Genomic DNA, 13,728 nt, shown 5'->3' on the forward strand with positions numbered 1-13,728 from the left:
AACAGGACGTTTAAGCCGAGGCAATCTGGAGTTACTTTATGAAACGATAAAAATAACACAAACGTTTGGAGCTATCAAAGTTTTTCAACAATCTTTCTTCGAAGTTCAAGAAATACAAATTATTAATTTCACCCCATATCGACACTGGATTGCAGATTTTGGAAACGAACTACGAAAGGCTGCTGTTAAGAAAATTGATGCACTCTTCAACAATCCTTTAAAGAATTATGAAGACTCGTGGAGTATGATTATAGACTTGGAACAAAGACAAATACTTTGTGAAGAAAGAAAAGAAGGGTTTATTAACATTCTTAACAGAATTGGACTGGCATCAACGATGAAATGCCTGACACAAGGTATGTAACAGGAACGTGTTAGCAAACAAATAATTAATTGGAGAAGATTATAAAAAATAGCCTATATGTGTAAAACATTCACAATAAAGGGAGTAGACCTAGTTATTATCGTCCCCAAGCGTAACTGTGAATTTGATTAGAACAATATAACGTACAGACATGTGCACCTTAAAAACTTACTAGGTTTACAGATTGTCTTGGAAAATCTGCACAGGATAGACTAGGTAGGCCTACGTATTTCACTTTCTTTCACCTGAAATACAAATTACCGGTTACAAATTGTTGTTTCCTCCTTTCAATCACTACAAACACAAAAATATTCAGTGCTTTGAATGCTGATTGTGTAGGCATATTATTAGATTGAATAGGCCTATGGATATTAAATTCAATGTTTTCACTACATAACAATTATTGTATATTTGTATTTTTTCTTGTTTGTTATTTAACAGAGGAAGTGCCGAGAAGTAGTAGTATTGACACAAGAATGCAAATAGAGGAAGTGCCGAGAAGTAGTAGTAGTGACACAAGAATGCAAATAGAGGAAGGTAACATAGGTTATACTGTTATGTAGGACATTAGAGTCAAAATGATTTTATTGGTGAAATCAAACTAGAGAAATTAGTACTAGATTGATAAATTAAATGAAATAAAATTAGTGATTTGAAATGTAATTATGGAAAGCGAAATAAACCTAAAATAATTCAATTTACCAATTCATTTTTTAAACTCAAACCATAATGTTGTGCAGTTCAACAAAATCTCAATTCACTTTTAACATACGGTGACGTCCTAGGCAACAAAAGGTAAATTAAATGTTAAGGAGGCCAGAGTACGCATACAATAACCCTTCTTCTATTCCTTATGTTATAATAATGTTTTATCATCAGTATTCTTTAAAGTTAAAACAATATGCATACCTGTAAGGAAATACAGGTATCTCACTTATGTGATTGGTGAATACGGCCACTGGGGCTTATTTAATCCTATTTCGGATTTGTGATAAATTTATTTTTCGGTTTGCTGCCCTCTGTTGGTCATGTTTTTAAAAATTATGCTTCTCTTCTTATCTGATTTATCCATGGATTTATCAAAATTTGTGTTTGTCGCCCTCTATCAACCTAAATTTACAAATACGTTACGGTACAAGATAAGTAGACTTGCCCCAAGTCTGTATTGTTTTTTTTTATAATTTATTTGTTTTTATTTCGACCGCGATTTTTGTCTGAAAATACAGACTTGTGAAACACGTATAGAAATCGATTTGCAGACCGCAAACAACTGATAAGAATGACGTAGGTTATCATACCGTATTTGGCTATATGGGGCGGGCGGTATGTAAATATGGATTTCAAATCAACCAATGATCATTTTGTTTCAAAATGAAAAAGATCGAGTACGTACAGTGCTGAATGTACGATCGAGACTGTTGAAATATAAAATCGTGTTGCCAAGTTGTTTTGTTTATTAATTGTTTAGTCCTTAGCCTAGGCCTACTTCAACTCGCACGTATGATCTGCCAAATAAAACGCCAATAAGAGGTAGGCACATACCACCACCGGCACACAAAAGGATTCACACACAACAGACAGGGCTACGACACCACTACACAGAACAGCACAGGGTCTAGGTGGGATTTAAATCAAATTATCTCCGCGTAATATTAAATGATCCATTCAATGTTTGATTTGCGGAGAAGCAAGACGAGTTTTCATGTTCTTGGGGAAAATCCCATCAAAATCATTTCTAGCCTTCAGAAACTTTCATCAATGTCCCGATCAATGTACCCAAGTACATTGTCTAAACGTAACATAGCGCATGCGTACCATCTTAGTTGTTGAGTCTTTGAAATTCTGAAATATGAATATTAAAACGGTGTACGAGTGAGTAGCCAATCGCATGCAGCTGAAACTAGTCAACCGGATAATCTATGCACCAAGAATTCTTGGTGTCAAACCACGTGACTTTTGCGCGTTTCCCCAGACGGAGTATCCAAACTCAAGTAATACACGTATGAAACGCCATATGTGCAAAAATGTTTATATTTTTACTAATATTAAGAAAAAACTCGGTCTGGAGCCCAGACTACAAGATAAGGAGTGAGCCTCCGTATATCAGAAAATAGTCTGGTATAACTAATAATAATTACTTGACTTACTTTAACTGAGTACAGTAATAGCAAATTATTATTACATTCGAATTCCCATACAATTATCTAGGCTTGCAAAAAGAACAAACAACTAATTAATAACATTTTTAAAACTGCTTTATATAAAAGATAAATTAAGATCAACAGTTTAATAATTTAAAAATACATGTATTATAAAATATTATTATGTATACATTTCTGAACCTCTTTTTTTACATTTAGAAAAGATTGAAGAATATCTGCTGCTAACACAAAAGGAAAACTGCAGGCAGGCCAGGATATTTACACCAGAAACAATGCGTGGTAGATACACAGTTGACATTTCACAGATGTTTACCGATATGGAACTACTGAAAGAACGTGAAAACAATAAAGGAAACAAACCAACAACATTGGAAGAAGTGGTAGATGTTATACAATCCACACCTGGATGTAAAGCCCTCATAGAAGGGGAGGGAGGTATTGGAAAAACTACCATATTAAGGCATTTATCGTACAACTGGTCTGATCAATCAATTAAATTATTTGAAGGTAAAATTGTGTTTCTTTTAAGTTTAAGAGATTTAAAAAAAGATGACGACATATCTGATCTGATTGTACAGCAACTGACAGATTTCAATTTAGACACAGATCTCCCAGAAGATCCACAGTTAATTAAGGAATTTATAAATAAACATGACAATAACGTTGTGTTACTACTAGACGGATTAGATGAATTAAGATTTGATAATCAAAGCGTAATTAGTCTTTTCAGGAAAAAAAGGTTTAAACAAAGTACTGTAATACTTACTTCAAGACCGGAAAACATAGATGAATTTATAAAAGAGTGCAACGTACACATAAGAGTTAGTGGATTCAACAAAGAGAGCATTGGAAAGTATATTGAAAAATACTTTAAGCATTTTGAAAATCAACAATTGGGAGAATCCCTTAAAGAAGAGTTGGATATTGACACTCTTTTGCCTGGGGAAAAACATCCAGAAGCATATGCAATGTGCAAAAATCCAATGCTACTTCTTTCGATCTGTATGCTATGGGAAGATAATCAAAATCTTCCTAGTGATAATACTGATCTTTTCAAAGAATTATTTCGTAGTATTTTAAATCAATTTAACAAACAAAAACAATGTGACAAAATTTTAAAATTTGAAGACACCCCATCAAAATATATACACGCTATGATTTTGTTAGGCAAATGTATGTATATAAACTTAAAACGAAATAAACTTTCAATAAAAATAACAGATTTGAATGATACACATTCCACAAGAGATATGATTGACATGGCCCTAAAACTTGGATTTGTTTACGAAGAAGCACCACTTTCAAAATCTAATTGTGAAAGAATATTTATGCCTCCTCACAAATTGATTGTAGAATCATTGGTGGGATTTTACATGTCTAAATTATTTGAAAGTGAAAATATAAAGGATGACTCAGACATGAGACAATTACTTATACCATTGGGTTATAATGAATTGGATGTAATAAAAGGCGGGTATTTCAAAGTTGCGAGACAGTTTGCACTTGGTTTTCTTGATGCTGCAACAGCTGGTTATTATTTAAAGCAATGGCTTACAAAACATTTCCCATTAAGAAAGAGTAGTAGAATTCGGAAGTTTTTTTTCGGCTTTAAGATTACATACAAGGAACGATTTATTGAGAACATTTTAGAAATTAAACCTGCAACCTATGGACTTGTTGGTGTTAGGATTCAGAATGTATCAGGTGATGTATTTAATAACTTTCTTACAGAATGTTCTCTCAAACAAGTTCAATTAGCATTAGAATATCTCTCTATCAATGGTAATAACCTTCACAACATTGATGTTAATTCACTGTCTACATTACTCATTATGTGTCCTAAGCTGACGGAGCTTTACATGAGGCATTGCAATCTATCAGGTGACGTCATCAATCACTTGGGTACAGAATGTTTTCTCAAACAAGTTCAATTAGCATTACGTTATCTCGATATCTCTGATAATAACCTTCACAACATTGATGTTAATTCATTGTCTTCATTACTCATTATGTGTCCTGAGCTGAGGGTGCTTTACATGAGGGATTGCAATCTATCAGGTGTAGTCATCAACCACTTGAGTACAGAATGTTCTCTCAAACAAGTTCAATTAGCATTAGGCCTAACTCATCTCGATATCTCGAGGACTTTGAGACTATACCGAGTGCTATACAGTACATGCCTCACGACTAAGGAATATTTTTTCTGATCTTTCGGTGATATACGTAACTTGTCTAGTAGTGACAGTCTTACCAAGTTCGTCCACACCACTATATCGAAGGATGGCGGCACCAAGTATCGTGATTCCACCATTATTTGCAGCTTTCATTTTCATCGAGACTGGTAGAAGCTGAGTTACTTTCATCTGCAGCCGACGTAAAATATCAGTACCAGCTAAGCAACTTTGACAACCAGTATCAGGCATGACCAAGGCTTCAATTTTTGGAGTACTTTGTGAGAGGTTATACCCCAGTGCTTGATAGTCCTCTGGTAAGGCTTGTACCATAAGTTTGGTGAATGGATGTGGTCCTGCTTTCTTTCGAATCCAAGTGTCATTCAAGTCATCATATATGTGATGGCCAAGAGCAAGAGACCGAGCAACGACCATATCTGCATGAAATGTTGTACACAACGCCGTGGTACTGTTAGCATCACCTTTCCTTGACGAAGATCGACAAACTGATTCAATATGATGTTTAATGCCACATTTGGAGCAGGTTTTACCATAGGCAGGGCATACCTGCCTGCGCATCGTTGGTAAACTCTTCGCACCATGTCCCTTATCACCGCAATATGTACAAATTGGGTCAGAGCCAATCTTAGCCTGTTGCTTTTGCAGTTGTCGATATGAGCTGCTGGCCGATGCTCCTTTGTAAGACGAGACGCGTGATATCAAGTTCCATCCAGGGACCAAAATGTGTAATGTAGTTATTTTCCAGGCGAAGTTTACCGACGGTTACCGAAGGGAACACGGGTACTTTTTGTCAGGGAATATAATATACAGTAAAAAGCGTTCGCGTTCACTTCGTAGCTAGCTTCAGCGCCTAGAAAACCGCGACGTTTCATTGACCGTGAGAGTACGTCAGAGTGATATTATGCACTTTATATGCATTCATTATTGCCAGCGATCTAACTTACTACTAAACAATAGTTAGGTACGCACTTGTCTGGCGGTATCCTTTTGTACGAATCGTTCAACGTTGGGTCGAGACGCGTGATATCATGTTCCATCAGGGGACCAAAATGTGTACTGTAGTTATTTTCCAGGCGAAGTTTACCGACGGTTACGTCGTGTACTGTGTCGACGTTACAGCAAAAACGAATTATGTTAATTGTTCGTATGTTCACCAATTTTTTTAATTTACAAGTAACCTTCTGTACCGTGGGGCACCTAAAATGAATTTTTCATCCATTACTAAACAAAAAAAAACGTGCCATTTTTGCTTAGCCAACATCTTATTATAGCTAAGTTATTACATTTTCAATGTCCTGTATGTCATGAATTTCTCACCACTCGGAAGTCCAGATGGTACGCACGCATACACTTGGGAGGAATAAACTTATTTCCCCGACTGAAAAAGGTCTACTTGCGTTTTTTAAGCATCTAGGCTTGATGTTTCCAAAGTATAAAATGCAATTTTTTGAAGACCTGCAGCTCTAGTTTTAAACAGTTTCTTAGCTCAGCCCCAGCAATAAAGCTGGTCATATTTCGAAGTACAAGAAGTGCATTTTCCGGGACCTAACATCTCTATTTTTCAAACATTTCTTAGCTCAGTCACAACCATGATAGGGACTTATATATTTTGTTTCATGTTTTGAAGTATAATAAGTCCAATTTCCGGGACCTCCAACTCTATTTTTCTAAATTTTCTTTAAACTTTTTTTTTTTAAATTGAAAAATATGGATTGAAACAGTCATCGCGCATCGTTTTTTTGCACGCAGTATTTTATTTATGCATTATAAAAAATGGAAAAAGTGGCTACCCTAAATCTGATTAAAATGACCTCAAATGACGCTAGAACGCGTTGCTTCTGGGGGCTTCGTCCCCTGTCCCCCAGCCTAGTGATGCTCGCTTCGCTCGCATAGCCCCCTCGTCGGGGAATGTAGCCCCCGCGTCGGGAAGATCCTGATTGCAATCTATCAGGTGAAGTAATCAATTACTTGACCGAAGAGTGTTCAAACAGAGCCATGACGTTTTTTAAATAATTTTACAATCCTATTATAGTGTGTACAATTTATATATAATTATAAATAAACATCACCTTTATAAAACTCGCAGAACGTAAGTGTCAATTTGGAAATTCCCGTTATAATTGCATCTGTAATCTAAAAATGTCATGCAATCTATAATAGATCTTCAAACAAATCCGAAATAGATTATTTTCAAATATATAATTTTGTCTTTTTAAAGAATAATCTCAAAGCAAAATTTTATTTTTTCAAAAGTGTGTTCCTCTTCTCCTTGCGTCGAATACGCGTACTTCATACATATTAATCATCTTCTTCCTAGACGCGCGCGTACAATCAAAGAGAGCTAGCTAGCTCTCTGCATTTCTTCTCTACATGCTACATACGCGTGTACAGGATATTATACGTATAAATACTATATAAGTTAGGCAACAATTGTTGCTAAGTGATATTATTTTTATTTAATTACAACATGATACTGTATGGTAGGAATTGACAATTTATATTCTGTGTGTTTATATTGGTATAATTCAGTTTTTCTTGGTTTTTCTTTATTTTGTATTTTCTACACATCTTTTTTAACAAATACAGCTCAAATGACCAGTTCTTTTCCGATATTCTTGAGATATTTGATTTGTGGTGAATGTGCAATGTATAAAGTCAGCATAACTACACTACCATAGTCATTCATATGTTTTAGTGATGTTGTTTTTACTTAGTTTAACATTTTACGTAGTAGATTTATTTATAATCTATTTTAAATTTGTTCATATTTTGGGGGAAATACATGTTTAATAACGATGGTGATATATGGTATTGGCAATTTGATATAATTCATGTCTGATATAATAGACGAACATTTTTTATATTTCTTGTTTGTACAATTCTTTTGAATTTGGGCAATTTGTACGATGTATGTATATATATTTATGATAATTTAATTAATTAATGTAAGTATGTTGATAATATTAATTAGACTCTAAGTAATAAATGTGCCAAACTGTGCATGGCAAATTTCATATTGCGTTAACTTTTACTTGATGATGTCAAATAAAAGTAATAATGGTGTAATTCTTAAACGTTGTTTATCTTTTCTTAGCCTTTGTGTGATTGAAAATAATTCATGTGATCAGAGGCAGATCCAGGATCACATGATCTACCCTCTCGACACCCTTTATTTTCACCGTCTAAACACACCTTAATATGGTCGAACCAGTCAAGATCTTGGACCCCCCTCCCCCCCCCCCCCCAAGGGATATGCTCTCCTCTCAAATCTATTATTAGCGTAATTGTTCATAAATTCTGGATCTGCGCCTGGTGATACAGTATGTATGTAGCCTAGGCCTACAGTATTTATCTGCGCCTGGTGATATGTTGGAATACAGTATTTTGGAATACAGTATTTATCACAAATAAATCTGAGACAATCATTTGCAGTGGCGGATCCAGGATTTTGAAAAAGGGGCCCAGGGCCTAAAGATAATGTTTTCAATGGATCTAGTTAAAAAAATCGTTGTCGTTTTAACATCAAATTACCTATCAAAAATTAAATACGGTCGGTACATTTTCACAGAACACTTATTTTTATTGACGTTATATCACGATTCGCCAATTTGATGATGGACAATATAAACCAATGAATGTTTCATACTGAGAGCAAATCGATTTTATAAATTAATAAAATAATAAATATTTCCAAACAATATTCAAAACAGCATTACTGTACTGGTACTAAGATTACCATAAAGACGCCAACAGAAAAACAATATACATATTAAAGCTAGCTACCTTCATTTTGTTTACACATCGAATTTGAATATTACAAGAATAAAACATGATTATATAAATATGAAGACAATAGTGATAGTGATGAAGAAGCTGTTTAGATGATTATACAGGTCACGACGAGATACTGATAGTGGTGATCACAACCACGTATATTGTGTACAACGCCAGCTACCTATTTGAATATTACAAGATTAAAACATGATTATAATCAAATAATGAATATGATAGTTACGAAGACAAATGGTGCTATGTTGAAGTTACTGAGCGATGATCAACGACGTATACTTTTGTACAGCAATGATGATGCAATGCTACTAGATACATTTGATAACAGTGTAAGTTTTATAAACAAATAAAAGGAAATGGAAAAATATAAACATTATTATCCTGTTTGTATTTACAAATTATTAAACAAAAGTATAAACTTAATAAACCGTACGCTAAGTCTTCTAAATCAGCATAATTATAAATAATTACAAAGTTTGTTTGCTCATGCAGGTATCAACAAAGCAATACCATGCAGGGAAAAATTTCATTTTTAAATTTTGTTTAGCAATATTGCTAATCAAACTGATTTTTTGAGTCGAGAAACATAGTTTTGTATTGTATTTTTTGCTACACAAATTTAAAAATCTGTAGCAAAAAGGTTGTTTTGTATAGCTTTTTGCTATGCTACACTGGCGAAATTATTCCCTGCCATGTATTTCCAATACCACCTTCATAATACCATGTTGTAATATACGTTTACCACAAAGTGCTAATTATAATATTAGAAAAACTCTAAAAGACTCAAAATCTATCCACCACCTAATCAAACTGGAAGTTAAAAAAGAAATTTTATTTTTTAATAATTGCACAAATAAAGGAATGCGTTGCACTGAATGTTTCTTAATGAATAAATTGTATGTAACGCAATAAGTTATCCGAGTGCTTGCCAGGTGATACATAATCTATCACGCGCGCAAAGAGTGTTCAAAGAGAAATGATTTTACAATCCTACTAATAGTGCATGTATATATAATTCTATATAAACAGCACATTTTTAAAAACTCGCAGCACGTAAGTGTAAATTTGAAAATTCTCGTTAGAATTGCATCTGTAATCTATAAACTGCATACTTTATATAATAGATATTCAAACAAATTGGGTAGGCCTATTATAGTAATATAATTAATATTATAATTTTATTTAAAGCAAATTTTTACTTTCTCAACAGTTTATTCCTACCTAGCCTACAATGGTATTGTTGCTGCACATTCTGCAGAGGCTCAGAGCACTCACAGTTTGAATACAGATAGTGTTTGTTGTATTTAGGTTGCAAAAAGTTGGTGGACCTAAAAACTGATTCTTCTAATCCATACTCTTTAATATTAAACAGATACAATTATGATTGCCTGTACAAAACATCTTTAGCACTTTATTATTAGTTTGGTTAAATAGTATAATATTTTAATATAGTAAAATTTGATTATTTCAATACATACATAATTTATTTTTTATGATTTTGTCTTTACATTATTCTTTTAACATTAAAACATTAATTACAGGGAATTGTACAAAGCAAGGATATTTCTCCATTTAACAACCACATTGGATTCGATGACATGACTGTGTAATGCATCACATTAAAGTCACATGATCAAGTTTGTTAGTAATGTCGTAGCAAGGTCATTGACCTTACAAGCGGTAAACTTGGAAACATGAGATTTAGTAAATATGCACACACAGCGCATGGACTTACTTTTCATTACTAGCCAATTGGGCAAGTTACATGTTTGGCCATATACCATTTTACTTGCAGAAACCAAACACAATTCATTACACTCTTTAATACAAATGTTGTCTAAGTGCAGATCTTGTGTTTTAAATGAGAAGAACAATAAATATTTCATATCACAATTTACACAGATATTTGAATAATATTAGCAAGACAATTGATTTCATTTTAGAAGCTAACTCCTCCACGTTCTCGGGAAAATCCAATTCGGCTTTGGTTGAACACCGTCGAACTAAGGCCAATGTGAATAGTGAAGCGTAACGGTGCTTCCTGAACGTTTAGGTTCGAATCTCCAGTTGCTGTTTTGATTGCCTGAACAATTGCATTTTGGAATGCATCAACCTTAAAAGAAAATGAAGAAAGACAGGTATTAGTTATAAAGACCTCGGCTGCAGTAGTACCATGGTAGTACATAAGACACTTAGTGAAGTTTCTATGTATTGTTTTTATTAGATTTGAAGGGTGGAAAGTTGAGCCTAGCTGATAATAAAAATGAAGAAAGACAGGCATTAGTTATAAAGACCTCGGCTGCAGTAGTACATATAGACACTTAGTGAAGTTTCTATGTAATATCTTTGATGTTTTAATTCATAGTAATAATTTATTGGCACCACCTGCAGCTGAAATAGTTTCCCTATCTAAAGCGTGGTTCCCACTAGCGAAGTGAATTGACCAATCACAAGCGATGGCTTATTCGCTTGTAATTGCTAACTGTCTATAACTTCGCTTGTCATTGGTTAAAACGCTTGCGTTGGGTTTACGTCCTTGCGTTACGTTCTAGTGGGAACCAAGCTTTACAGTTAGTCTAATTCAGTCTAGTGAATTAGTTCTTGTCAAAAAACATTCATCTAAAGCTCTGTCTACACTATCAAAATAGTTTGACAAAAAAATGATGGTATTGATATGCCCAAATATGGTAGTGATATGACATCATCACATTTTTTTGTCACATAAAGTTTGATAGTGTATGCAATGCTTTATAAGGCTAATAAAACAATATCATATATAAAATAATGTGATTTTATTGTAAATTTCAGACAATAAAATAATATTTATTATGTATAGAGAAAACAAATATTAAAAAAAGGAAATAATCATGTGTAAATGAAGATACATTAAATTGTACTGTTGAATGAAATTGAGGAGATTCAACAAAAGTGTTGTTTTTTCAATCCACAACAAGAAAAACCTCTTTTTTCTAGGCCTTACCTTGTATGTCTTGGCATCTCTTGCTGTGTGTTGCAAGGGGTGCGAAGTTAGTACAATCCATGGTATTGTTTGACTCCATGGGTTCCATAATTGGGCTAACCCTGGCTCTTGGCCTTTGTTCCAGGATAACTTAACACCCATTCCATCTCTTGGCCTGTAATCATATATATTTTTATTTATTTTAAAAATACCTCCTGAAAATGTATGTTGATTTAAAGAGTATATAGTATAATAATACTTTAACAAAGTAATAATCTACACATTTGTCTAAATCATTATAATAAAACTATAATATATAATTGTTAATGATGGTACTCAAATTAAATTAGGGTGCGCTTTATAGACCCATTGCAAGCAGTATAATGCCTATTATTATCAGCAAACAATCTATACTCTTCTTTCTGAATATTGTCCGAGATTAACAACTTAACATCTCATTCAAATAACATTTTGTAATTATCAATACCAAATATCATCAAATGAGAGAATGATTTCATTAAAGTTGGATAAGTTAAGCTGGGATAAGTTAAGCTGAGATAATTTGGACTAATCAGTAATTAATAACATATTTTCTGGCACTGTTTCAACGCTTACCTAAGTCAACACTCCCAAACATGGATGCATTAGGCCGGTAAAAAATTATGATTTTCAGAATGTATATCAATAAAATAAGGAAATATTCACAGAAAATAGATTCAGGAAACCGTTCCCTCAAAAAACAAAACAAAAAAATGTTTCCTACGATTAGTTGACATCGCATTTGACTTACTTTACTAGCGTTTTCTCTGGATACTCAAACAACCCTGACTGTACACTGTGCACCATGTTCAGGAGTATCTTCTTGGATTCTTTAATGCGTTCCACAACAAAGTCGTATTTTACAACCACCAGCATCTTCTCGGTTAACATAACTAGCTTTTCTTTCTCATTGTCCCAGTGGTCAACTCTGTAAAATATATGGTTATGTACTTATAGGACATTACAGCAGGATGCTGAGCTCACTTAGCCAAGATAGGAACTTGTTGTAACAGCCCTTTGGGGGTTACAGTTGTGGTTACAGCAAGTACAACATTCTCCGGTTTCTGTTTAGGGGCGTGGAACTGATGGTGTTGCAACCACACATAAAACCTTTGATCCAACAAACCTCAACATCCCCTTGTTAGATTTCTTGGTATTATACACAATTATTATTGCACCGTTGTGTAAATTGCAATGAGCATCTCCTTTTTGATGGGAACCAGTGCAAAATAAGATTTATATTATTGCTATTTTATAATCAATTATTTTTAATATACCGTAATACTGTAATAATAAACATAGTATTAGTCATAGCTAAACCTTAACATCAAACCCATTTTAATGAGAACTTAATTACCATGCATAGTTGTGGAAAGGGGAAGGTGAGGGGGACGAGAGTCAATGTTTGAGTTGATCAAAGAACTTACTCTGTCAACAACCAAACACCTTGCACCTTGCCATCCGATTCTGTCAGCACTTTCTGTTTACAGTCATTAACTGCCTCTTCCATCCGACCTCTCTGAAATGATTAAAGTTTTGAAAATTTATAATAAGACATGCCACACCCATTGTGATATCGCCCACCAAACTTACTTTGTCCACTTTTTTTTCACAGTCACACCTACCATGTTCATGAATGATGAAGGTATTAAAATCCTCCCTTCCCACTCTGCTGGTCACACCTTAATTTTATTATTTATAAACATTTTTTATTTAAAAAAATCTAACAAAACATAAAATGTTTTTATTTTGGTACGGTGTATACAAAACATAAACAGAAAACACACCTTTCCAGCGAAAAAGCAGTCCTGGATTGTATCTGGAAGTGGAGTTGTTTCAGTGCGTCCACAAATAGAGTTAGCCCTGCGCAGGCTAGGAATATCTACGTTCATAACGCTCTCATCCTTCGGGTCATTCGGCGTAAAGAAAGGACTTGCATCATCAGCTAGGCTCAACTTTCCGCCCTTGAAATCCACCTCTTGATTAGCTAGGTTTTCATCTAGACCTGCACCATTTGATACTGGGTTTGACATATTTACATAAATATAGCGTTTTATTTTCAGTTGTTAAACTCCTCGTTTGTTTACCAGTAAAATGTAAACAACAACATCTAAAATGTACGTCGCGACAAGAAGAAAAAAGGGTGCTGCGCCACCAAACCAAAACAGATTGTTTTTTGTGACATTGGTGGCGCTCTTAAAGTTTTAACATTCGACCGCACGG

At 34.1% G+C, this 13,728-nt stretch overlaps 1 protein-coding gene across 1 annotated transcript; it reads right to left on the reverse strand.

Moving 5' to 3' along the window:
• Nucleotides 1-8,281: 8,281 nt before the first annotated feature.
• On the reverse strand, nt 8,282-13,657 carry LOC140044500 (tumor protein p63-regulated gene 1-like protein). The gene is made up of 5 exons (XM_072089028.1): nt 13,293-13,657; nt 12,933-13,024; nt 12,257-12,433; nt 11,488-11,641; nt 8,282-10,620 (listed from the first exon to the last, which is right to left on the reverse strand). The coding sequence occupies exons 1-5, from the start codon at nt 13,536-13,538 to the stop codon at nt 10,447-10,449; spliced, it is 843 nt and encodes a 280-aa protein (XP_071945129.1). The 5' UTR covers nt 13,539-13,657; the 3' UTR covers nt 8,282-10,446.
• Between the last annotated feature and the right edge of the window lie 71 nt (nt 13,658-13,728).

Source organism: Antedon mediterranea, chromosome 3 (genome assembly GCF_964355755.1).
Source record: "Antedon mediterranea chromosome 3, ecAntMedi1.1, whole genome shotgun sequence".
Taxonomy (NCBI): Eukaryota; Metazoa; Echinodermata; class Crinoidea; order Comatulida; family Antedonidae; genus Antedon; species Antedon mediterranea.

Bases quoted from the DNA above. Each gene is read 5' to 3' on its own strand.
- LOC140044500 (XM_072089028.1), bottom strand. From the start codon at position 13,538: ATGTCAAACCCAGTATCAAATGGTGCAGGTCTAGATGAAAACCTAGCT. The intron at 12,434-12,932 runs GTAAGTTCTTTG...TATATTTTACAG, and splicing joins GGTGTTTGGTTGTTGACAGA to AGTTGACCACTGGGACAATG. The intron at 10,621-11,487 runs GTAAGGCCTAGA...TTTTCTTTTAAG, and splicing joins GAGATGCCAAGACATACAAG to GTTGATGCATTCCAAAATGC.